At 36.8% G+C, this 27,515-nt stretch overlaps 1 protein-coding gene across 1 annotated transcript in view; it reads left to right on the forward strand.

Moving 5' to 3' along the window:
* Window positions 1–27,515, forward strand: part of CAND1 (cullin associated and neddylation dissociated 1) — a 45,168-nt gene that overhangs the window by 16,790 nt on the left and 863 nt on the right. The window contains exons 3-14 of the mRNA XM_054025922.1: window positions 5,213–5,367; window positions 12,188–12,311; window positions 12,805–13,061; window positions 13,143–13,248; window positions 14,379–14,524; window positions 16,621–16,913; window positions 17,696–17,837; window positions 18,977–20,470; window positions 21,514–21,609; window positions 24,646–24,815; window positions 24,907–25,071; window positions 25,379–25,486. Coding sequence (XP_053881897.1) covers window positions 5,213–5,367; window positions 12,188–12,311; window positions 12,805–13,061; window positions 13,143–13,248; window positions 14,379–14,524; window positions 16,621–16,913; window positions 17,696–17,837; window positions 18,977–20,470; window positions 21,514–21,609; window positions 24,646–24,815; window positions 24,907–25,071; window positions 25,379–25,486 — 3,256 coding nt within the window. The remainder of the gene's footprint in view (window positions 1–5,212; window positions 5,368–12,187; window positions 12,312–12,804; window positions 13,062–13,142; window positions 13,249–14,378; window positions 14,525–16,620; window positions 16,914–17,695; window positions 17,838–18,976; window positions 20,471–21,513; window positions 21,610–24,645; window positions 24,816–24,906; window positions 25,072–25,378; window positions 25,487–27,515) is intronic.

Consider the following 27,515-nt stretch of genomic DNA (forward strand, 5'->3'; position numbering starts at 1 on the left):
AGACAACAGCCCAGGATAGGGTTAACTGGAAAAAACTTGCCAGAGAGGGAATGTCCACTCTTGAGGAAAATTGCCTTGCCCTGGTCACAGAAAAACGCTAGAAAAGAAAGGAAAGACAACTGCCACGCAGCAATCGTGGCCTAACTGTGTATTCCAACATCACCTGCAACATCACCTATGGAGATTTTTCCACCCTGCAGGGGTTCCACATGGAAGCGGGGTGGAAAAATCTCCATAGGTGGCTAGATCAGGGTCTGAAAGGAATTGCACTCTGCCGATCCAAATAGTATCTCCTAGTAATCTCAAAGAGTTATAGCTCAAGTACAGAAGTGTTTTGTTTGTTCACTAGATGTTACTGGAATTGTGTGGCAACATTCAACAAATTAAGAATTCAGATTAAATTTTGTATAGCGATGTTGTAATTCCAGTATTATTTGTTAACTAAAATTTATGGGGTTAACATTTTCTACACCTACGCAACTTGTGGTATTCAAGTTTATTTTTTTATTTGATCTTGATTGTTCTAGGGCTCCCATTGTCAAATGCTGTGATATGTAAATGAAGCAAGGATCACACTTTAAATCAGATAAAACTAATTTGTATCTGAACTTACTTTCCAAAAGTGTGATAGTTTAATCGCTGATGTTGTCCTTCTAGATTTGTCATTTGCATGGTATTTATTACTATTTATTACAGTAGACCCCAAAAAGTTGTAGGAGCTTTTCAAGCATAGAGGAGGAAATAGTCTCTGCCTTGAATATACTTGGAGCCCTGCAAATCTGTGGATATGCACTATATATACACAGATATCTGTGGACCATGTTTGCAGATTGAATGCAAATACAAATTTTGTATCTGCACAGGGCTTTAAATATGCTGTCTTAAAAACATAAAGGGTAGGAAAAAAGGATACAACAGAGTGCTTAAGATGACAATATACATGTCTCTAGTTACAAGGTGGTTTATCTTTCAGTTAAATACACTATAATCTCTCTTTTATTTTTCCATAGATATAATTTGCTTGTTAAACTTCTAAGTGCCCCACATATTTTAATAAGGTTCTGACTCACGGTGTGGGGATCAGACTTCTTTGCAGTATCAGGAGTGTGAAATGCTTTAGGAAGCAACAGTTCAGGGTTTGAAAATTTAAGCTTTGTCTTTGTGTTTTCCTTATTGTTAATCTTAATTGTTTTGATCATTGTGTAGTTCACTCAAGCTTCATGGTGGTTTTCAGTTTGACTGTTACTGAAATAAAATAAAGCTACTCAAAATTAATGTTCAGTGCCCTTACACAGCTCAGAATATATTAGTTTCCTGAATAGCTCAACTAAAACAAGCGTGTGTGAGAAGCAGATATATAGAGCTGCTATTCTGAGTTCAGTGTGAAAAAGAAATCTTGCTTCCATCCCAACATTTGTAACATGGTCTCAGATAGTGTCTTTAGATTGTGTAGCTTTGTTATTGTGTTCCTCTCTTACAGTGCTTGTACATATTTTTATATCCGCAAGTTACAGTTCTTTGGAGTTGTGATCTTCCCGAGGCGCGACAATGGCAACAAAGCGGTCTTGGAAGTCTTTGAAAAATCCTTGGGTAAAAATCGCGATCTGGCAAATACATCAGACACTGTTCTCTTCCCCTCCTGTATACACATCCAAAACCTTAACCAAACTGTTTACACCTATTGAACTGTTGTAAGCCCTCAGACTTTACTATCCTTAAAGATAGCATTGTGTAGGACCTCTTGACTGTCTCTTACCTCCTCTAGTTCTGGCTTTAGTTGCTCTGGTGTAGATACATATAACTGGGAGTGCAACTTGCTATTGTTGCAAGTCCTGGGTGAGTCACACCCATATGTTCTTGAACCAACCCATAGCATTTCTGCAGAAGCAGCCGCTGCAAAGCACAACTACCAGGGAAGTTCTGTATATATATGAGCAGCCAAAACAGACTGCTTGAGGAGAGCAGCATTGGTGTGAAATAAGTTTTGAGTTAAGTGTATACTTATGTGTCTGCAGGTATGGCTGACATAGGGCTCTGTTCAGAGCAGCATTGTAGCCTTGATCTTAAGGAGAGAATTGAAAATGGGCAGTGATAAGAGGTGTACCAAAAACAATGAGGGGGGCAGGAAGCTGACAAAATGAGTGGGGAGCTGTGTGACTTAGACTGGTTATTGTGTGTGGTAATTTGGGACCAATTTGGGTTTGGAACACTCTGGGGAATGACGCTCATTCCCTGCGGGGAGGTAGGTTGATTGTTATGCATATGTCTGACTACTGTATGGGAGGTTAAAGAGTTGGTAATCAGGATCTGGAAAGTTTTCCTCTTTCAAAGAATGGCGGTCCTTTATCCACAAGATAGAGTAACTACTTGGGAGAGCCATAAAAGGTGAAGAAAATGCACAAATCCAAAACAGGAAGGGGGAGACAGAAATCTTATGGGGGAGAAAGTTTTGTAATTTGCTAATGCAGTGTTGCTGCAGATCAGTAGAATTTTTCAAGTAGTCTTTTAATAAATGGGTAGTACATTGCCCCCCCAAATCTTGGTAAAGTTTGGGGTCTGGCTGTTAAAATCAGCCTTATTTCAAGACTAAGGGTATGTCTGCACTGCAATGTTGTCGACAAAACTGTCTTTCACTGATGCTTAAAAAAGCCCCCCCGTGAAAGACAGAAGTTTTGCCGACGCAAGTGGCAATGTGAACACGGCTTTGTTGGAAGGAGCGCTCTCCTGCCGACAAAGCTAATGCTGCTCGCGGGCCTGGAAGTATTTTGTCTGCAAAGGTGCCAACAAAATACCTACAGAGAGCGTTTACAATCAGAGGACTACAAGGAACAGTGAGACCTAATTGGTTAGCTTAAGTAGGTAGTGGTCTCAGCACACCAGTGGTGTACTCAACCATGCAAACTAAATCTGAAAGTCAAGCTGTGATTTCTAGCTTGTGTTATCACCAATAATAATGATTGCAGGCCAAATTCTAAAAGCTCTGTGCAACTTGGACAGAACATGGTCATATAGTTGGAATGTGCTTAAGTCTTTTGATATGCAAGTAAAAAAAAAAAATCCAGTTAATTCTTCAGCTGTCTTTTTACTCTGGAATGCTGAGTAAAAATTTGAAAATTAATATTTCACTGATAAACTGATGCATTTTAGTGCATGAGGGAAATAGAGCAATTAAAAACACTAGCACCTTCTTACTTTGCATTGTAGTGTTTTGGAGAACCACCACATCAATTATTGAAAAAACATTAGAAGAGGTAATAGTGTGGGGAAGGCTGGGAAAATGTTTAAGGCATGCTTTAATTTTTACCACCGCTATACTAGGTTTTCCAGTAGTAATGCTATTTGGCCCATTACTATAGCAACTCATGATCACAACATTTTGTGCAAATAGATGTTGCTGATAAAAGAATATGGGATTGCATGACCACCCAAATGGGAAAAGCACTGATTAAAAGAACCATCATAGATTCAATAAAACAAAGAAGGCATGTAACCAGACAACCACTCCACCAGATACAGGGCTTTCTTTGGACTCAACAGAACTTGGATGTAAAGTTTCATTCCCTTTGTTCTTCCATCTGTTGTATGTTGACACACATTAAGGCATCGGAAGGAGTCTGTGTGTGGTTGAGCTCAAAGCATGTCTAGAGTAATGACACAATCAAATAATTCACTGTTACCCTGTTATATCTATATATACTTCATTTTGTGAATCTAGCTCGGGTGGGGGAGGGGTGTCATGGTGGACAATTAGCTAAACATGAGAGCCCAGTGTGATGCTGTGGTTCAAAGGGCTAATGTTATCCTTGGATGCATAATCAGGGGAATCTTGAGTAGGAATAGATTGGTTATTTTATCTCTGTCTTTGGGATTAGTGCAACCACTGCTGGAGTACTGTGTCTAGTTTTGATGCCCACAGTTCAAGAAGGATGTTGATAAATTGGAAAGGGTTCAGAGAAGAACCATGGGGAGGATTTGAAAACATGCCTTAGGGTGATAGCCTCCCCCCCCCAAGAAGCTCAGCTTATTTTGCTTAACAAAGAGAAGGTTAAGGGGTGACTTCATTACAGTCTGTAAGTACTAGGCATGTAAATATAATTTTAAAAGTTAACTATTTAAACAATTAGGAGTCCGGTGGCATCTTAAAGACTAACATTTATCTGGACTCCTTGTTGTTTTTGTGGATACAGATTAACACGGCTACCCCCTGATGTTTAAACAATTAAAATTATATCGTTTAATCAGTTAACCGATTAAAGGGAGAGGGGCTGGGGCTGTTCTGGCCAGCCAGGGGCTGGGGTCAGGGTCAACTGGCCAGCCCGGGGCTGGGGCCACTCCAGCCAGTGCGACCGGGGCTGGGGGTTAACAGGGTGGGTGAACCGGTAAGACTAATATTTACCATTTAACCATTTAATGTTTTACATCCCTAATAAGTACCTGCGTGGGGCAAATATTTGATAGTGGTCACTTCAGTCTAGCAGAGAAAGGCATAACATGATCCAATGGCTGGAAGTTGAAGCTCGACAAATTCAAAATGGAATTAAGGTGTACATTTTCGACAGTGAGGGTAATTAACCATTGGAACAATTTACCAAGGTTCACTAAATCAAGGTTGGATGATTTTTTTTTAAAAGATGTGCTCTAGGAATTATTTTGGAGAAGTCCTGTGGCCTATGTTTTACAGCGGTTCATACTAGATGATCGCAATGGTTCCTTGTAGTATAGGAATCTATCTGTGAGTCTATGAATATGTTATGTACTGATGGTGAAGCATACAAACTAATGTCAGTGGATATGGTAATTTTGTTACAAGCTGTGGCTTTAGCTGACAATTCTATTTGTTACTCCAGGGTTTGAGAGTATGAAGAAGTAACACTGATACAACATCTGTTGGATCTGGAGGGTTTAAAATTCCCAATACAAAGCAAACGTGTCTAAAACAGTGATTCATTGTGTCAGAAGATTTACAGGGCGTGGGTGGGAAAGGATTGTAACCTAAGTAACTGAAACTTGGCTTTCACATCAAGAATGCTACTAAATAGAAATAATGCAGAAATAATAGCAACATTATCTCAACCCCGCAAACATCAGTATTAATAGCTTTGTGAATACATTTTTAAAATAAATTTTGAAGGATTCTTAATATAAACATGGTATATGTAGCTGGATATCACTTCTGTTTAAACCTGCAGATTTATTTTTTGTTTTATTTCAGTCTTGGCCCTTTGGTGAGTAAAGTGAAGGAGTATCAAGTGGAGACCATTGTGGATACACTCTGTACTAACATGCTTTCAGATAAAGAGCAGCTACGTGATATTTCAAGCATTGGCCTTAAAACAGTCATTGGAGAACTTCCTCCAGCTTCCAGTGGTAAGAAATTACATTCTTCTCCCCTTCTCTGTTTTTAGAACATGAGGTCTAACTTTACTTCTCTATATCCAATTCTTTCATTGTAAGCTAGTGTCTTTCAGTGAACCAGATTCAGTTGTCCCTCAGTGACTCTTGACATTGAAATTGACGTTTGTGGAGATAATCATTTGTGTGGTGCTTCTGTTATCATAAATAGGTAACAGTGTTATATGTAAAGAGAAGTCAAGTGGTAAACTTGAAGTCAAGTCACCATAAAAAGAGCTGGAAGTAATTTCAGATTACATCTGCTATAGATATCTACCTTAAATACTTTCAGGCAACAATATTCCTAGGCTTTTTAACGATAGTAGTTAAATTTCATTTGGGTAAATTTTTTAAAAATGGACAGTGTTTAAATTGAGATGACTTTTCTTTAATGGGATTGTGATAATTTCTTGTCCCAGTATGTGTTTTGGGATGTACCTAGTGTTTCTAATTGTAGAATTACAGTACTTCAAACAGCCTGACTTCCACTATAAAATTAACAAGGCAATCTTGAGGAATTCCACTTGCCAAATGTTAGCCACTTTGTTCTTTTAAATCTAGAAGGTGCTCAAATACCACAGTGAGTGCAGTATGTGAATTTGATTGGGCTAGAAGGGAATGATAACTCAAAACGGATTTGGGGATTGGAGTTCTCATGTTAGGTTGATTACAAAGGGCAAGCTGCAGAAAAACTTTAAACAGTCTAACACAGTTATAAGTCTGGATAAGTAGAATTGATAAAATAAATGTGCTGAAATTTTACCATGCTATAAACTAGTAGAAAATCAGCAAAAAATCGCTTGTTTTGAAATTTTTCAAATAGCACTGGTGGAGAATTTCTATTTACTTTCTTTTAACCATGGTTTGCAGGCCCAAAATTAGTGCTATATGTTATGTTTGATCCACAGCACAATTTCTCAACTGTAGTAGCATAAACAGTGATGGTAGAATATGGCCACAATGTAATGTCTAACATTTTAGTTTTATTCAGCGTAACTCACTGATGCAGATGATGCAGGGGTTCTTTAGGACTACTTCCATTTCTGTTCTTGGCTTCTTTATTCCCTGGTATACAGTTTCTTTTGCCTCCTTTTTAGTCTCTGTTGTCTTTCCTTCCCCGTTCTTTACAGGGGAGAAGCTGACTCAAATCTTCAGAAAGATTTGAACTTACTTCCAATTTCCCTGTTTTCCCAGGCCTTCGTTCCTACTCTCCTGAAACCTATAATACAGTAGTCTCCAAAGCATTTGGGTATCTTATGGAGCAAATCTTTTTCCCAACCCTTCTCCCTAGTCTTAGCACAGAAAGAAATTATGGCATCGTATTTTCTTGTCAGTCCCTAATTATTCGATTAGAACTGGTTTTGTGCTTCTTTCCAGGCCATGCTATGTCTCCTCTCCCACTTACCTACAATAAGTGGATGTATGCTAGGTGTTCTTACACATGTTTAACTAGACATTAGGAAGCAGTCTCCCTAAATGTTAACTATTTGCATTATGTATTGAAAAGTGCTCTCGAAGGTCCTATTGAATGTTTAAAAATAATAAAACGCTACAGATGTTTTATGCTAAACTATAACACTCACCATTAAAGCATATGTTAACTTAAAAAATCTTTCCCAGGGATGTGCCTACATCCTTTTAAGGTCCTCAAATAAAACAAAAACCAGTCATGCTTGTTTAACCTTTAGCAGAAATAAGCATATACAATAATTTATAAAAAGAACATTATAGTAAGTGATTTCCAGTTAGGCTTTTATGCTGGTTAATGGATCTTCTGGCAAAAATGCCTAAACAAAGAGCTAAAATTCATGAAATGAGGAGGGAAAATAGATATTTTATAGATTTGGACTGCTTTTTTAAAAAAAACATAAGTCAGTTTTGTTGCTTTCTATAATCTAGAGGCAAAGGAAAAATGAATACTCATTAAACTAAAGGTTTTATTGCAAAGAGTCAAATACAGCCTTATGACTTCTAGCTCTTTTAATACAATGCATTTGGACTGCTTGCTTCCTTACTCTTCCGCCATAAAATGCCCCAGCTAATTGCTATTCAATTATTTCAACTAATTTTTAGAAAACTGAATTAACAGAAGAATAAAACCTGAAAATCAGGGTGGATTTGATTTAAATCAAATTGATTTAAATCACCAGTCAGGAAGATTCGATTTAATCATGGATTTCTACATAAAAGTGCATTCTTAGTGGTGATTATAACCTTAATACGTGTTCTTCACAACTCAGAGATAGATGTAGGCTTCATTTTTAGAAGGTGCACACTATATATTTTTAAAGTGATTTATTTTGAAAACTTTTCAGATTAGTTTAACAGCTATCTCAGAAAATAAATGATTGTTTGGTTATTTCATTTACCAAAGGTAATTGAAGCAGGTATGTATGAAGTCACTGGGAGATGAGCTATCTCCAATTCAACAGGTTAATCATTAATATTTGGAGGATTTTCTTGCCATGCTGTATTAGGAGGAGAACACCAGAGAGACATTTAAATTGTTGTATTTAACTAAAACAACAACGCTATGTATTCTGTATTTTTTTCTTCAACAGCAAACATATAATATTTTAACAAAACAAGCATAAGAATTTTTGAATTTAAACATTCAGATTTTTTAAAATCAGGTTTGTTTTTGCTAAAATTGTTTTTAACTAAAATAGTTAAATGAAATATATTTAAAAAAAAAACAATTAAATAGACTGTGTCAGCCAGATCAACATGAGAAATTTAAAATATTGGCTTCTGCAGCTAACTCAGTCGTCTTCACCTTCATTTTCCTGTTTGTTCGTAATCTGGAAGAGAAAAACAAGTTTTCCCGCTTTTTCAGGTCCCAAACAATTTCTCAATTTGGAATGAATTAGTCCACAGGAAGAAAATATTCTTTCTGCACCGTCAGAAGAAGCTACTGCTGTTAAAAGTGAGATTATCACTTCAACAGTTTCTGAATCCAAGTGCTTAAGTGACTTCCACCAGTTCACTGGTGTGACTTTCTTTAAAACATCATCAGCAAACATATATTTCTCGAATGGTTCACCGTTAGGCCTGAAGTTGATTCTAGTTGGCATTATGGAGGGATGATTGCTGGATGTCCATGTCATAATCAACTCCTCTTGACCCTGGTACCGAGTATTGAGAATATTTGCAAGAAAATGAGCTGGAGATCGTGCTTGTCCCATTCATTTTCTTAATGCTTGTAATTTAACTCTGTTATTGCATATTTCTCTTTTTAAGATCTTACTCAGTTCCTTCCAAATTTCAACAGCGTCAGCTATTTCCCTGCATTTTGTTCAAGACTACAGAAATAGGCTTCAGGGTACTCGGCATGTGTTCAACATTTCTCTTAAGCCCAATGTTAAGAACTTTGGCTGTGACCGTGCCATCTATTTTTTCACGATTTTGTTCACAAACTGTCATCAAACTAGGTCAGTTCTTGATATAGTGCTCAAAACAGTCCACTACTGAGTTCCATTGCATGTCTTGTGGGAGAGTTAGCTTGGATCCTTCCACTTTTTTCAGAGCAGCTGCTGCAAAGTGGTTGTTGCGGAAGTATTTTGAAATTTCAACATTAGCCTTTATTTCTGGAACACTGAAGTCTTTGGCTAGGAGGTGCATCAAATGAGCACTGCAACCATATGTTAGTAGCTAGGGACTCTCTTCTAAATAATTTCTTCTCATCTTTGATACATTTGCAGTATTGTCTGTGACCAAGCTGCGTACTTAGACATCTGAATTTTTTGTCGCAGTTTGTTACAGCTTTTACTGCTGTTACTTGTAAGTATTCTGCTGTGTGTGCATTTCCTGATATATCAATTGTTTCTGTAAGGAAGATATTCCCTTCTGTTGTCACACAAGCACGTTCAACAGGATCATTGTGGACATTGCTCCACCCATCAAGACTCAGGTTAACAATTTCACCTTTTGCACCCTGCTCAGTTTCTCTTTCATGCACTTTATCCAGCAATTTGCCTGCGACATCTGCTCTGTTGGGTGGACTGTATCTTAAGACTGTGGTCTTAATGACTGAACTATGTTAATGAAGTGTGGGTTCTCAATCATACAGAAAGGAGAGTTTGTTGCATAAACAAACTGGGCAATTTTTTCATCAATTACCTCTTTTTGTAATCTGCTGGTTCTTATCACAAATTCATCTATGGTTGTTTTTGGATGATGGAGTTTTTTTGTTCTTTTTGCTACAGGTGATATACTGTGGCTATGTGACATACATGATGTGACTGAAACACTATCATTGGCAGATAACTCTGAAACTATAGAAAATGATGGTGATCTTGAAGTTCGATAGTCTTCAGAATCCTGTATGTTGAGGGTGGATTCTCCTAAACAAAATAAGTCAAGGCAGTTATTTAATTATTATTACCATACTGCTTATTTAGTATTACTCATTGCATTCACTGACACTCAGTACTACTTTAAAGGTTAAATTGTAAAAGAATGATCTACCTATTTCAGCTATTTATTTTTTATCACAACTGCATCTAAAATGATAGTACCATAGAGTAACAACTACATTTTTTGCTCAAACATGAGAATTCAAGAATAGTCCAGAAGGAAGACAGGCAATCCTTAAGAAAGAAGTATGACATAAAAAAGTTTACCAACCTGAAGATCCTGCATGTTCAGACATGTTCCTTTCATCATCTTCAACGCAGCTTCCTCCTGAGAGGGAACACTTCTCATGATGATGTTGGATTTGGGCAACCAGGCCTTGCATTTCTTTGTTGCACTGTTTGCATTTTGCATGCATGCCTGCTTACAGGTAGAGGAAGTTCATTAAAATATTCCCAAACTGGATCTCTTTTACCGCCTGCTGCCATTATAGGTTTTCCCTTCTAGTGAGAGAATGGTATGGTAGATCTCAAATCAATGAAGGCTACACTCAGAAAGACCTCAAGACTGCTGGAATATGCTGCTCAAACAGTTTCACTTTTGTTTCTACTGCCTGTTCCCTCCCTTCTCACATTTATTTCCAGACTTCTTCTCCTTGTCCAGATCTATTCCGCCCCCATCAATCTTCTATTCATTGAACTTTTTGAAACTTTGTGCTTTTAGAGAGAGGTAAGGGATTGACTCTCTGTGTACACAGATTTGCAGAGGAACAATAGGATTGAGGTCTGTTATTTCTCACCTCTATATATCATTTATTTATTTAAAAACATTTTTGCTGTTAACAAGCATGTTATCTCTGGAGACCCAAATCTACAGTTTGAGAACTGCAAAAAATCTAATTATCTCTGATGGTATCTTCTAGACTGAGCACTGAGTCCCATTGGGTAGATAGAAAGATTAACCTAAATAATCTATACAGAAGCCCCTGGAACCCCATAAGATTAGGTCTGTAATCCATGAACTATTGGAACTCATTTACAAAACTTTTCTTAAACATTACATGAATATATTGTCTCATACTATAGAATTTATAATCCTTATTCCATGATGAGATATCTTTGAGCTATAATATATCCTATTTAAAACTATCTGTAGATAAAAAGAACAGGAGTACTTGTGGCACCTTAGAAACTAACAAATTTATTTGAGCATAAGCTTTCGTGGGCTACAGCTCACTTCATCGGATGCATAGAATGGAACATATAATAAGGAGATATATATACACATACAGAGAACATGAAAAGGTGGGAGTTGCCCTACCAACTCTAAGAGGCTAATTAATTAAGATGAGCAATTATCAGCAGGAGAAAAAAAAACTTTTGTAGTGATAATTAAGATGGCCCATTTCAGACAGTTTGACAAGAAGCTGTGAGGATACTTAACATGGGGAAATAGATTCAATGTGTGTAATGGCTCAGCCATTCCCAGTCTCTATTCAAGCCCAGATTGATGGTATCTAGTTTGCATATTAATTCAAGTTTAGCAGTTTCTCGTTGGAGTCTGTTTTTGAAGCTTTTTCAGTTGCAAGATGTCTGTTTTTGAAGCTTTTCTGTTGCTGATAATTGCTCATCTTAATTAATTAGACTCTTAGAGTTGGTAGGGCAACTCCCACCTTTTCATGTTCTCTGTATGTGTATATATATCTCCTTATTATATGTTCCGTTCTATGCATCTGTAGCCCACGAAAGCTTATGCTCAAATAAATTTGTTAGTTTCTAAGGTGCCACAGGTACTCCTGTTCTTTTTGCGGATACAGACTAGCATGGCTGCTACTCTGAAACCTATCTTTAGATAGGTTTTTTCCTCAAAATTTTTGTATCAAAAAAATCTGATTTAAATTAAAAAAAAAAAAAAAGATTTTTTTAATTTTATTTTTTTTTAAATTAATTGATTTTTATCCACCCTGCTGAAAATTAATGATGACCTATCTTAAACTCCTTGACACTTCACTATACCAGCTGTTCTTCATGGCCAGTTCAAGTTACCTCCCTACTTTTCTCAGTAAACTTTCTTGCTGTTATTTCTCTTTATTCCCACCTATAAATTCCTCCTGGCTCCACACACTTTCAGGCAACAAATACCCCCTGTTGAAGGCTTTCAGTGGCCTCTACTTTCTGCTGCTTCCATGCCAGCAGCTTTCTGTTCCTTTGAGTTGCATGCAGATTTCTTACATTTTAATGAAAGAACATCTTGCTCAGTAACTGTTTCTAGGTAGAGCAACTTTTCAGTTTGAGTGTAAAGCAGTCAATTTAGGCTTATGTTGGACAATTAAAATTTTTGCTAAGTAATTTCTGTTGCAAATATGACATTTGGTATATGACATTTGGTATTAGATTTGCACATTTTTACTCTCAAAATGCTAAGATTTCGTTGTACTTTTCAGGATCTGCATTAGCAGCTAATGTTTGTAAAAAGATCACAGGGCGTCTTACAAGTGCTATAGCCAAGCAGGAAGATGTGTCTGTCCAATTAGAGGCCTTGGATATCATGGCTGATATGCTGAGCAGGTAAGCATCCTTGTTACAAAATGGTGATAGAATGTAATTTTGAATGCTATCTTTTAACTGGTTTATATCAATGTGAACTTAATTTTTCTAGTTATTAAATTTTAGGTGATTATAATTTAGGCTTTGTAAACATGAAAAAGTTGAGTAACTTGTTTCAAATGAGGAAAATTGAACACAAATGAAACTTTGTAGCAGAATACAAATGTTACATTTAAAATATATCTAATTTAAGCATAGCTGATTAATCAAATAACTCATTATTTATCTTTTGATGCTGCTGAGAACGTCTTTAGTTACCAGTTTCAGTTGTCAGTATACTTAAAGGTATATCTGAAAGCAGTTGGTTTCTTAGTTTTTCCAAATAATTCTAAATGCACTTGATATATATTTTTGTATGGCATTTTGGGAATACTTGGAATAAGAATGATACAATAGAAGAACGAAATCAGTTCTAGATTCAGTTGGTTTGAGTTTGTGTTTTGTCTGTTTTAAGGCAAGGAGGACTGCTTGTTAACTTCCATCCTTCAATTCTGACCTGTCTGCTCCCCCAGCTGACTAGTCCCAGGCTTGCTGTGAGGAAAAGAACCATCATTGCTCTTGGTCACTTGGTTATGAGTTGTGGCAATATAGTTTTTGTTGACCTCATTGAACATCTGTTGACAGAGCTGTCTAAAAACGATTCCATGTCAACAACTAGGACCTATATACAGTGTATTGCTGCTATCAGTAGGCAAGCAGGTCATAGAATAGGTAAGATAATTTATATATTTTTCTCTGATTCTGCATATTTTTAGATGTGAATGATCACTTTTTCTAATTTTCCTTTTTCAGGTGAATATCTTGAGAAAATAATCCCTTTAGTGGTAAAATTTTGTAATGTAGATGATGATGAACTAAGAGAATATTGCATTCAAGCTTTTGAATCTTTTGTTAGGAGGTAAGCTACTTTTAAGGTATGTGGGTTGTGTTTTTTTTTTCTTTTCTTCTTACAAAGTCTTTGGTTGTCATTTGAATGTATAAGAAGTCATTGCTAGTCCTTGAGCAATTGAAAAGAGTTGTAGTAAGCCACAAGAAATGTGTTTCCTTTCCTGATGGAAGTGATGGTCTTTGTGGTGCAAAATACCTTTGCTGATTTTGAGTCAGAGATCATACCTGAATTGCTAAAGCAGATTTTTCTATCACTATCTTGTAATTTAACTGATGATCAGTTTAATATGTACACAGATTGGCACAATAGGCCATGATTTGCTATTCATGTATAGTGACAGATAAGAAAATTGTTTTTATAAATATAATGCTTATAGAAAGTACTAGATTCCCATTAGTGGAGACAAAACCTTCTTATTTCCAAAGGTACATCATAAGATTCTATAGCAGTCAGATTAGAAGATCATAATGGTCCCTTTTTGCCTTAAAAATCTGTGAATATAAATCATAGGCAGCAGCAGAGCATACTTCCCTGTCCCTCTACTTTTGCATTCCCTGAAGGGGTGAGAGGATCTTCTTGTTTGCTTGACCTCTGCTTCGACAGATTGCAGTGGCAATAATTGTCATAGTAGCTTTTGGGAGCTGAATTATGAGAACGGAACTACAAGACCACAAAGTGGCTAGTGAACTCGAGCTCTGGTCAAGTGTAGGTAGTCTCTTGGTCTATCCAAGGCCGTGATCAAGTGTCTTGATGTTTTTGGTCTTTTGGCCTCGAGATAAAAACCTTGTCTTTGTTTCTGGGACCTTGAAGTGAAAAAATTCTCTAAGTTATATCTCTTTGTTTTGTTTGATTCTATCTATGGAGGTGAAACTCCATATTTTTTCCAATCTTCTAAATTACCCTGTGTCAGTTTGGCCTGAGTTCTTGTATAGCAAGTTTCAGATTGTACTGAATGTTTGTAACTGAGTTGAATTCTGAGAAAAAACATGATATGTAATGGGAATTCTGATAGTATTAGATTTGCTAGTGGAATCAATACTAAAGCATATAGATAACAATTCTTCTTTAACAGAAGAAATTTGTAATTGTTGAATATTAATATTTATAAGCTAAACTTATTTGTTAAATTTATTATGCAGATGTCCTAAGGAAGTTTATCCTCATGTGTCTACCATTATAAACATTTGTCTTAAATACCTTACCTATGATCCTAATTACAATTATGATGATGAAGATGAAGATGAAAATGCCATGGATGCTGATGGTGGTGATGATGATGATCAAGGTATATTTTTCTCTTGGTTTTGGAGAGAAGAGCTAGTGAGCTTAAATTGTGAGGAAACGGAAATGATCAATTCTATAAGTCTTAATTCAGGTCTTTCCAAAACTTAAATGATTGTGTGACATTTTCATGTTTTCCTCTTTTATTTTTGCGGGCATGGCTATTTACTACACTCAGTAAGGTGAACAGGATGACATTTTATATAGGTATTTAGTGCATCCATTGGCCTGGTATTGTGAGTTTAGAGGGATTATAGTAAAGAATGACATAACTGTCTAAAAGTACTTGAATGGTGTAAACATGAGGAAGGCAGAGGAATTCTTTAGTATGACATAACTAGAACTTGGAAGAAACTTAGAGAATGAATTTAAGATGTGTATGAGGGATGCTTCTTTGCATGAGATGTATATTATTTTTATTTATTTGTATTACCATAGCATCTAGGGTCATAGAGATGGGGATCTCATGCTAGCTGCTGTACAAACACAGAACAAAAGAATGTCCAATTAGACTGGATAAAGCACCACAAAATATTGTGTAAAACATTGCTGCAGTTGCAGAGGGGTGGAGTAGAAGACTCCGAAGGTCTTAATACCACTTAGCTGTTTGACAAAGCTGTGAGCAGCAGCGGAGAGATAACCAAATGTAAACCGATGGTATTATCTTTGCAGCAATAGGGCTAGAAACTTAGTTTTTGTTAAAAATTAGATGTTAAATTCTTTTGAAACGGAGACTAGGCCAGGGAAAGTTTCCAAGTTGCCATCAGTGAGTGCATTTCTCAGTCCCTCTTTAGGTTAGGTATAAAAAGTATAAAATTATTATGTTGCTGCTGGATAGCTTGATATACTTACTGAAACTTTGGCCCATCACTTAATCTGGATTTCAGAGCATGAGTCACAAGCATGCTGTTCTCAAGTAGATCTGAACCTAAGCTGTCTCAGTTGGAAAGGTAGAGCATTCTCCTGCTGGGACATCTAGCTCTGTTTTAAATTAATTTTTAAATAGTAATATAATCTGCTTTACTTCTTGCATTCTCTGCTTCTGTTCTGTTTTCTTTGTGGAAAATAGTATGGTTGAGTTTGTTGATAAACAAGTGTCTTGCTCTCTTAAGCTGCTAAATAGTTAACTTCAATCCTATAGAAGTTGCTTCAGAGGGCTTTGTTTTCCAATAAAGGAGAGTTAAATAGAATATTCTCATCAGGCCTATAATATAAATGTCTGATTATCGGGAACTGGATTTTTTAGGCTGTAAGAGTATATATTCTAACAGTTACAAAATCTTATGTACTATGTATTAAACATAATTTAGTTCTTTCTAAATTGGTGGTACAACAAAGAATGTAGAGATAAGGGGAGATTTAACAAAACAAAACTGGGGAGTATTTAGGACTTTGAAAGACAATATCTTGTCTCTGTTCACAAAGCAATGTAGATTTTGTAAAATTATTAAAATCCGTACAATTTCCTACCCTGGAAAGAACCCGAGACATGTAAGTTTTGGCTTTTAGAAGTCACTGTTGCATATTGATATGACTCCTCTTTTATGGAATGGGATACAAATATAATTGTAGTCTATATACAGGTGATAGGACCAACCACATGGTGTTGAACCCATGCACAGTTTTTGCTAGTATAATGCCCCCAACAAGAGTAAAATGTGAAGAGGCTAGTTTTCAGAATTTTGATGTGCTATTATTACCTTATTGTCTCACCTGATGAATAGATATGAAAACATTTGAAATAAAAAGTTTAGTAAGGCCACAAGTGTGGTGGGAATGACTTCGTCCAATTAGCAACTGAAGTTGAGGAGGGGATGTATGACGGGCTGGTGTGAGGAAGCTGGCAAAGTAGATAATTAATTTTAGGACTAAGGCAGTTTTGAATGACCTTTTGTATACTTCTGCTTTATCTTGATTATAGACTGCTTCTTAAATTTCTTAAGCTAATATATTATCTGTCTCTGGTAAGTTTTACACATTTAACAATCTCTTGTATCAAATAAATTTGGGTTTAAATCAAAACTTCCTGTACAAAACTGCTAGCATGGAATGTCTCTTTGTGAATTTGTGTATAATAGAAGTTCATTTTATTTTGTCAAGGGAGTGATGATGAATATAGTGATGATGACGATATGAGCTGGAAAGTGAGACGTGCAGCAGCTAAATGTTTAGATGCTGTGGTTAGCACACGACATGAAATGCTTCCAGAATTCTACAAGACCGTATCTCCTGCTTTAATAGCCAGATTCAAAGAGCGTGAGGAGAATGTAAAAGCAGATGTTTTCCATGCGTATCTTTCTCTCTTAAAACAAACTCGACCTGTGCAGAGTTGGCTGTGTGATCCTGATGCAATGGAACAAGGAGAGACACCTTTGACAATGCTTCAGAGTCAGGTTAGCTGTCATGATTTTTTTTTTTAGTTCTTTGAATTTGAGAGAAGGCCATGTTGATTATTCATGGTTCTCTGGGTTTATGTGGAAAGTGGCAAAATCACTATTTGTCACCAGTTTCTTATAGTTGTACACAGATTATGGGTTTTGACTCTCCTAACTCATCTGAGAAGGAGTGTAGGTTAAATTGGTTCAGATACTTGCAGCTGCTCTGGAAACTGGAATTACCTGTTGGACTCATAGAGTGCTCATTTGATTTTAATTATTAGCTGCCCATCTCTAAAAATGCTGTGGAGTCTGTGAACCTAGTTATTATTTGTCCCACATTATAAAACAAAACATTCAGAGTCTGCGACCTATTATAGCTGTTTAGCTAAATTCAGAATAGGAGAAAACTTAAATTCTCACAATAAAAGGAAGGCGACACTTGATCAGTAGAACACATTTTACTTGTAGAATAGGGAGAAGTGTCGATACTAACAGAATCATTTTCCAAATTGATTTAATAGGGTAATTATGTAATTAATATTTCTGTTTCTAGAAATTTGAGAGAGAAGCTACATGGAAAACATGTTTTGCTAAATCTGACCTTAATTTTTCAAGTTAAAAATTCCTGGGATGGTAATTGATTTGAAGATCTGAAACTTAAAGCTCTCAATGTATCTAGAAATACAGCTCTTCTGAAGACTCAAAGTCCAGAGAGACATTTTGTTTTTCGTAATTTAGGATAACTGTAAAGGAAATGCTAACTGCTGAACTAGTTAACAGGTGTGTAATTACTACAGGTTCCCAACATAGTTAAAGCCTTGCACAAACAGATGAAGGAGAAGAGTGTGAAGACTCGTCAATGTTGTTTTAACATGCTAACTGAACTGGTAAATGTTTTACCTGGAGCCCTAACACAACACATTCCTGTACTTGTGCCAGGTATGAAAAATGTATTAGTAAATCTGCTATAGGTTAACTGTGACTTTGACTTCAAACGTTTCTAAACCTTAAATCCTGATATTTAAGAATAAGTTTTGAAGTGTAGTTCTAAATTAAGACAATACCACTCAACTGTAAGTGGCAGCTTAGCTTCTTTGTGAGTCCACATGCATAGTTTAATGGCATTTTTACTTTGGTTGGCCCTGGAGAACCAAAGTAAAAAGCCCTGGGCTTGTACGCTAGATACATTTTGTCTTGTCTAGAATCAGAATTGTTAACTTGTGTCAAATTGGAAGACCAAATTCTGCCCACATTTCCACATGTGCAGGGCTAAATACTGCCCTTATTTTCACCTTTACCACCCATGCAGAATCTTTACCACTGGTTGTGGTGGATGAGCCAAAAAAAAAAAAAAAAGCTTTACTTTCAGATTTGTTGTAGAATTTACAGGGCTGGTAGCTAGAAAACTCTTATTGGTAAACAAATTTTGATAAAAGCTACTGAGAAGCTACAAATATGCAATCTTCTATATCACTTTTATATAATCACTTTTCAGAGAATGACACTTTTTATATAAAATGATTATATATGTTAGTATATGTTAGTCTTTAGATGCAGCTAAAAATTCTAACTTGTTTCAGTCTCATGAAGTAGCTAGGGATGTGTGTGTACACACATACATGTTTTAAGTATGATCATTTTGAGCATAGTTTCCTCTAGTACACCGCTACCTTGATATAACACGACCTGATATAACGCGAATTCGGATATAAGCTGGTAAAGCAGTGCTCCGGGGGGGCGGGGCTGCACACTCCGGGGGATCAAAACAAGTTCAATATAACGCGGTTTCACCTATAACGCAGTAAGATTTTTTTTGGCTCCCGAGGACAGCGTTATATTGAGGTAGAGGTGTAGTTAAAAGAAAAAGACAGCACAAGCCATCAAATGGCCTATGTGTGCTGCCTGAGTGGAAGAAGTTTGGAAAGTTTATTGCTTTAAATCAAAGGTGGGAAAGGCTTTCTGGAAGGAAATGTTTAAGAGCAGAAAATGTTATGATTTGGCTGCATTCTTTGGAACTTTTAGTGATTTCTGATGTTAAAAATAAATACATAAATAACAGAACCTCTTTTCTTTTACAGGGATAATTTTTTCACTGAATGACAAATCAAGTTCCTCTAATTTGAAGATTGATGCTTTGTCTTGTCTGTACGTGATCCTGTGTAACCATTCTCCCCAAGTCTTCCATCCTCATGTTCAAGCACTGGTGCCTCCAGTTGTAGCTTGTGTTGGAGATCCTTTTTACAAGATAACATCAGAGGCACTTCTGGTTACACAGCAGCTTGTGAAGGTCATTCGTCCTTTAGACCAGCCTTCTTCCTTTGATGCCACACCTTATATCAAAGATTTGTTTACTTGCACCATCAAGAGACTGAAGGCTGCTGACATTGATCAGGAAGTAAAAGAGAGGGCAATCTCCTGTATGGGCCAGATCATCTGCAGCCTTGGTGATAATCTGGGCACTGACCTGCCTACTACACTTCAGATCTTCCTAGAGAGACTAAAGAATGAGATTACTCGGTTAACGACAGTGAAGGCTTTGACGCTGATTGCTGGCTCTCCTTTGAAGATAGATCTGAGACCAATCCTTGGGGAAGGAGTTCCTATCCTTGCCTCTTTCCTCAGAAAGAACCAGCGAGCTTTGAAACTAGGCACGCTTTCTGCTCTAGATATCTTAATTAAAAATTACAGTGACAGCTTGACAGCTGCCATGATTGATGCTGTCCTGGATGAGCTTCCACCTCTTATCAGTGAAAGTGATATGCACGTTTCACAGATGGCCATCAGTTTTCTAACTACCCTGGCTAAAGTGTATCCTTCCTCCCTCTCAAAGATCAGTGGGTCCATTCTTAATGAACTTATTGGCCTGGTGAGATCACCATTATTGCAGGGTGGAGCACTTAGTGCTATGCTAGAATTTTTCCAAGCTTTGGTTGTGACTGGAACAAATAACTTAGGATATATGGATTTATTACGCATGTTAACAGGTCCAGTGTACTCGCAGAGCACTGCACTTACTCACAAGCAGTCTTATTATTCCATTGCCAAATGTGTAGCTGCCCTTACACGCGCTTGCCCTAAAGAGGGACCAGCTGTAGTAGGTCAGTTCATTCAGGATGTCAAGAATTCAAGGTCCACAGATTCCATTCGTCTTTTAGCTTTGCTGTCTCTTGGGGAAGTTGGGCATCACATTGATCTAAGTGGACAAATTGAGCTCAAGTCTGTAATACTAGAAGCATTCTCCTCTCCTAGTGAAGAAGTCAAGTCTGCAGCATCTTATGCCCTTGGCAGTATTAGTGTTGGCAATCTTCCTGAATATCTACCATTTGTCTTACAAGAAATAACCAGTCAGCCTAAGAGGCAATACCTACTTCTCCATTCTTTGAAAGAAATAATTAGCTCTGCATCAGTGGTAGGCCTCAAACCATATGTTGAGAACATCTGGGCCTTACTGCTGAAACACTGTGAGTGTGCAGAAGAGGGTACCAGGAATGTTGTTGCTGAATGCTTGGGCAAGCTTACTTTAATAGACCCAGAGACTCTGCTACCACGGCTCAAGGGATATTTGGCATCAGGTAGGCTGTCATTCAAAATATAAATATATATATATATATACAGGCTGTCTGTTAAGAGAAAGGAAGTTTTGTACTTCTAACTATGAGTTTAAGCTATACTCAATAGCTTACACTTGAGTTTTATTGTATGAAAAATCTCTTCTTGAATTGTGGACTGCTTCCAGAAAATTTTAGCAAATGAGATCATGCTACCTCTTGATGCCTGATTTTACATATTATGCATGAAGGCATAAGAAATAAGGCATTTAAATTTCATTATACATTATGGAGCAGTGATCTGAAATTTTTGTTACTTATCCAATTGAACATTGTATAGATTTTATTAGATTTGTACTTTACAAATAAGTATTTGAATGGCCATTGTTTTTAGAATAACATTTTCCTTACACTGGAGGAAGTAGATAGTATATAATGTGAATTGCTTCTATACTTTGATAATGAGAATCTGGCTTTTGAAATAATACAATGGTGGTTTTATTAGTGAAGAGTTGTAAACTAAATCATGTAAATAGTTTTAAAGAACATGGAGATAGCAATGTTTTTTTTCAAATGCAGCATACAAACAGTTTTGGGACATAATCAAAAGACTTCTGAAATATAAGGATGATAAGGGCTGAGGGATATATATGTTCATTGTACATAGTTCAATACAGTAATTGCACCCCTAGGGTTGTAGTGATATATATACAGATATTTTCATGTGTTTAGAACAAAGAATTCCTTTGTAGAACTACAGCTGTATCTATTTGGGATACATTTTTAATTAAGGCGTTCATTATGTAATGACATTGGTATAGAAGACAAGTTTATTTAATGTATTTCTAATTAACATTTAACATTAATCCCTGTTTAAAATGTAACACCTTGCTAGCCAATCAGTAACGTCTAATTCCTTAGTATTTTGAAAGTAATATCAAGAAGTGTCTTTCTTAGAAAAATAGACATATTGTGGTGAGAAAAGATGACTTTTATAATACAATTTATTTGATTAAATTATTTAGCAACTTCAATATTTTTAACTAAAATGACATATTTGGTATTAGGGTCATCATATGCGCGAAGTTCAGTGGTTACTGCTGTGAAGTTCACGATTTCTGATCATCCACAACCCATAGATCCCCTATTAAAGAACTGCATAGGTAAGTTTCTTATGTTTTTTTAAAATTAAAACCAAGTTTCTTTTTAAGCAGTTAATATAAAAGTTAGAATATCAGGGTGTGTAGTGTAAAGAATCCATTAAAAAAAAAAATGCTTTGCAGGTACCTGAATTAAACACTCACCAATGACAACTATTAGTGAGAGCTGTTATTAAAGACTGTAGACTGAAGCTTACTGGATGCCATTAAGGAAATGGTAACTTTTCAGGATAGACCACTGAGGTCCCAAAATAGATAGCAATAGCTGCAAGATTGCTAACCATTTACTTTAATTGCTAAATTTCTTTTCAAATGATAAATCTTAAATTAAAATGTATATACAGTCATGTAATGCATTAGAAACATGATAGATTTCTATTACATATAATTTTTATACATTATTTGAAGAAACCAATGAGCTGTCAAAATGTGTTATTGATCCATAAATAACCAAGATACTTGGAGAATCCAGTATGTCTTTAGGAGGAAAAACAAGCATTGCATTGTCACATGACTCTCTGATCCTCTAGATCTACTCTTGTTCATGACCCTCCAGCACTGTGTAGTATGGTCAAACTCACCAGAGAGAACATTATAGAATCTATTAAGTACATCATTTCTACACGTGTGTTTAGTACTCTATTTTAGATGTCAACCTTTTCAGTCTTTATAAAATCATGTATTTTTAAAGCAAATACAAACCTTGGTCTGATTTTTCATATTTCCAAGTCGGTTATTTTCTTATGATACAACTGGGCTTTATTTTAGACTGTATCTGGAATAGGTATTACAGTGTATCTGTATTACACTTGCGCTTTATTGTTATACTTCCTCAAGTTTTAGGAAAGCCTTTCATAAATTGGTTGGGTAGCCAAAAGAAACTGTCGCCATTAATGATGTGATAGTCCAAAAGCGTTTGTTAGTCTCCTTCTCTAAAATTAATTAATTCACTTCCCTTCCTTCTTTGAGTCCATTTTTCCTACAGCCTTACTTGTATTTTTTCCTCCCTTCCATTACTATTTGTTTTTCTCAGGTTCTCCGTGAGAACTGCGTTCTTTGAGGCAAGTGGCTTCATTAGATTCACTTTTTTACTATTTGTTCTCTAAACTCACTGCTGCATGGCAACAAGGCCTCTGGCCTAGAAAAGTTTTTGAGGGGCCTTCTTTCAGAATCAGTTAGTGTCATTCTTTCATAGGGCTAGAAGAAATTCAGAGATTCCAAGGCCAGAAGGAACCATTGTGATCATCTAGTCTGTACAACATAGGCCATAGAACTTCCCCCAAATAATTCCTAGAGCAGATCTTTTAGAAATAAATCCAGTCTTGATCTAAAAATTGTCAATGATCGAGAATCCACCATGACCTTTGGTTAAATTTTTGCAATATTTAATTACTCTGACCATTATGCCTTATTTCCAGTCTCAATTTTTCTAGAGTAACTCAAAACTATCTTGCTGGCCTAGAGAGCTAGGAACCCAATTTTTGTTTTGTTCCTGGACTTCCAGCAGTGTTCCTGTCCCTTAGTCAGCCTTGCTTCCTCTTTTATTTTTTGTTATACAAAAAGAAACAGGGTACCTAGAATTTTTTTTTGGCTTGTCACCCATCCTGTTTTTTCCCCCTTTTTACTTTGTTCCTTCATAGCAGCGTCCCATAATACTTAGCAGTATTGATGTGATCCTTAGTACATTTATTCTGTCTAGGAAGTACTGTGTTACTGATCTCCACAGGTTTTGGACAGTGGATAGTCTGTGGAGATGTTTTTATCTTAATATATGTTGAATTATCCTTCTTTTCATTGTAATTTAAGAGCATTCAGTGGATGATTCTGCTATCCTAGGGTATTTTAAAATATACATTGGACGGTACTTCAGGAATTTATATTAGTGAATTCATCTTAAACTCCAGAGTTTATAATGGCTTATTCATGTGTAAGTTTTAAGAAAATTGGAACAAAGAAATAAGGGGAGAGATGGCAGTCTTCATGATTGTTTAATACAATTTTCAGTAATTATACAAGGCTTACCTTTCAACAATAAAAACTTATCAATTTAAAAATGAGTATAAATACTGGTAAAACTCATGAAACTTACTTTTGGATAACAGAAACGTTTCTGTTTCAACTTCATTACACTAATATATCAGTATATTATATATAATATATCTATGGTATAGTTTCAATTTTACGTCATAGAATTATATCCAGTTCTCACAATATTGTGTAGTATTACAGGCATATGCTTCACTATTCCATGTGGAAGTTTGCCAGATTTCTTCCCCCCTGCTCCTCCCCAAAGAAAATAAAAACTCTAACTAATATTTCTTACTTCTGTAAAAGTAATGTGATTTTATGGCCGTATAGCTGTTTTGAGTGCATATTGCCTGCTCAGTTTAAGTATCTAAGGTATAAAACCTTATTTGGTTGGATGTGTCACTCAAATTGTAGGAAAGACCAAAAATTACATGTACATGTGTTTTTCATATACAGATGCTCCGTGAGTTATGTAAACCCGACGTACACAAATCTGAGCTTACGGAAAAAGTTCTGTAAGCTAGAAATAAGAGTGGTGTTTTTTTGTGTGTGTGTAATGGTCAGAGACACGTTTCCAACTTACGCAAAAGTCGAGTTACGCCATGCGTTCTGGAATGGAACGCTTGCGTAAGTCGGGGAGTCTCTGTAGATTCTTATAATTTCTTGTTTTTTCATATTCAAGTATGAGTATTTCTTGGGATTTCCCCAGCCACTTTAGTGTGCTGTACATGCTTTCTGCAGTCATGCCTTGCATCACACGTTGTTCTAGGCAGTAATGCTGCTGTGTAAACTGAAACTTATTAAAATCTTTAAACTGATTTTAGTTAATGTATAGTTTACACTGTTGCTGCTAAATGTAGCGATGTCAGTTCCATCAAAAACAGTTTGCACAGTAAAAATCTCTCTCTGTTAAAAGATAAAAGCAAATCCCATGTGGAAAAATATTTCCAGGTTTCTGAGAGTAGCAAATAGAAACATCTCTTGGTAATTGATTTCTTGGCATATTTGCAGGTGATTTTCTAAAAACATTGGAAGACCCAGATCTCAATGTAAGGAGAGTGGCCCTAGTGACGTTTAATTCAGCAGCACACAATAAACCATCATTAATAAGAGACCTTTTAGATACTGTGCTTCCTCATCTTTACAATGAAACAAAAGTCAGAAAGGAACTAATAAGAGAGGTAGGTGAACTTGGTGAGACTGCAAAATATTTGTATAAGCTGATTTTAAATTTTAGTAAATATATTCTTTTCTAATGTTTTTTGTGTACAGGTGGAAATGGGACCATTCAAGCATACAGTTGATGATGGGCTGGACATTAGAAAGGCAGCTTTTGAGTGCATGTACACTCTTTTAGATAGCTGTCTCGATAGGCTAGACATATTTGAATTCCTAAACCATGTTGAAGATGGTTTGAAGGATCATTATGACATTAAGGTAAATTATCATCTTGTACATTTATGCTTAAACTTGAGCATGCTGACATAATTAATATGAAATATTGGCTAAACAGTGACTTCTTTTAAATATTTTGCAATGTTTTTGCTTTGCAAATATTGTTCAATTGACTAGAAAGCTGATATAAATATTACCTGAAAACTGTTTTTAAATATACAGTGGGATGTATAGTGAATCACACTTATACTAGGATGTTGCTGTTTTAAAACTCCTTGTATAGTGAACTAAAGAAAAGACCTTAATTGTGCAGAACTTAATTATCTCTGAATTGGTTTTCTCCAACTAGATGCTAACGTTTTTAATGTTGGTGAGACTATCTACTCTTTGTCCAAGTGCAGTACTGCAGAGGTTGGATAGGCTTGTCGAACCCTTACGTGCCACATGTACAACAAAGGTACTGTCTTAAACTGATGCTTATGTTCTTGAGTAATACTTTGAACTTTTTGCTGTTATGAACCTGAGACTTGAATATTAAGTATATTGCTGTTTGAGAAGCTGTCCACATGAATTTAGTATTACTTGTAGTTCTGGACTGATGATCCACAATAGGTTTACATCCGAAGACTATGTGCACGACTCAACTGCATTTTAAGGCAAGATGCCCAACGTAGTAGCTTCACTCACGTAAAGTGCACCAGTAGTCTCTTTATGCATACCCTGACATAGTTGAGTTAGAGCATGGGAGGGCAAATTACGGCCTGCGGGCCGAAAGCCACTGCCGGACATGTTGGCCACTTCCTGGAGTGGCGTGGGGCTAGGGCAGGCAGGGAGCCTGCCTTAGCCTCTCTGCGTGCCGCTGCCACCCCGGAGCTGCTTGAGGTAAGTGGCACCAGGCTGGAGCCCGCACCCCAACCCCCTGCCCTGAGCCACCTAACCCCCTGCCTTGAGCCCCTGCTGCACCCCACACCACTCCTGCACCCTAACTCCTTGCCCTGAGCCCCTTCCTGCACACTGCACCCCCTCCCGCACCCCTGCCCCAGCCCTACATTCCTGGCCCTGCATACAATTTTCCCACCCAGATGTGGCCCTAGGGCCAAAAAGTTTGCCCACCCCTGAGTTGGAGTATGGCTCTTTAATTTTAAATGTTGATCAAAAATAATTTGGGAGGCTCATGCAATACATCATATGAAAAATAGTTCCTAGTAAAATTATAAGAGAAGATAGTGAGGAAAAGAGTATAAATCCTTTTTCTAATCTGAATTTACTTTTTCTAAGTTTTTTAAAGTTCTTTGGATTATTTGGTCTCCTCTCAGTCCCTCAGAAGCCTGAATGCCATTTAAGCAACTTGAAAACTCAACTTTCATTGTAGAAACTGAATATGGAATATTGAAGAGTTTTTAATTTTTAACAATAGAGGTTTAAAAGTTACTGGAGACTTACAACTTGCTTCTGAAAGGTGAAATAAGCAGTTTGAAGGGAGGAGAGCAGTGTAAAATGTTGCTTCCCCTCCCTTCTTTTGAATACTTCCTTACTTAAATTTTTAATCTTGTTCAGGCAAAGATCATCTTTTGTTCTGTGCTTATACAGTGCCTCGCACAATGAGTTCCTGATCCGTGACTAGGGCTCCTAAGATAATAATTAACTTACACAGTTTCTTGTTACCCATCTTCCACCAATAATCTGCTCCTTATTTCACTTGATGGATTTAGAGAGTTTGACTTTCAATGATGAAGTCCTGCCTGTGTACCATTAAAAGTTCTTGTGTAGGAATGATAGCAAAAAGGTCTAACTGATCAAGAATGCGCTTTGGTCAGTATGTCCATTGCTGTATTCCAGTGGTTCCCAAACTTGTTCTGCCGCTTGTGCAGGGAAAGCCCCTGGCAGGCCGGGCAGGTTTGTGTTCCTGCCACATCCGCAGGTTCGACTGATCGCAGCTCCCAGTGGCCACGGTTCGCTGCTCCAGGCCGATGGGAGCTGCTGGAAACAGTGGGGCCGAGGGACGGACTGGCTGCCACTTCCAACAGCTCCCATTGGCCTGGAGCAGCAAACTGTGGCCACTGGGAGCTGCGATCGGCCGAACCTGTGGATGCGGCAGGTGCACAAACCAGCCTGGTCCGCCAGGGGCTTACCCTGCTAAATTGAACCAGTTTGGCTGCTGTTTGCTTTGAATCTGTGTAATGATTTGCTAACTCAGATTTTTGTTTTGTTTTGTTAGGACTGTTTTTGCTTAATCTGCAATTTTCAGGCTCTAATCTATTTGTAAGGTTTTTTTAATCAAGACTGCTAAACATCAGATGCACTACAGTTGTCCAGTCTCCTGTGGTTACCTTTATATTCTTTTCATCCTAAAAAAAAATCCTGTGCAGTATAAACTATTTCAAGTGCTTGTCAAATTAAAGTGGTAATATGGAAGGAAAGATCCCTTACATTGACTGGTTTAAGGAGAGCTCAGTTTTAAATGTAAACTTCCTAAATATATTACT

Source organism: Malaclemys terrapin, chromosome 1 (genome assembly GCF_027887155.1).
Source record: "Malaclemys terrapin pileata isolate rMalTer1 chromosome 1, rMalTer1.hap1, whole genome shotgun sequence".
Classification (NCBI taxonomy): Eukaryota; Metazoa; Chordata; order Testudines; family Emydidae; genus Malaclemys; species Malaclemys terrapin.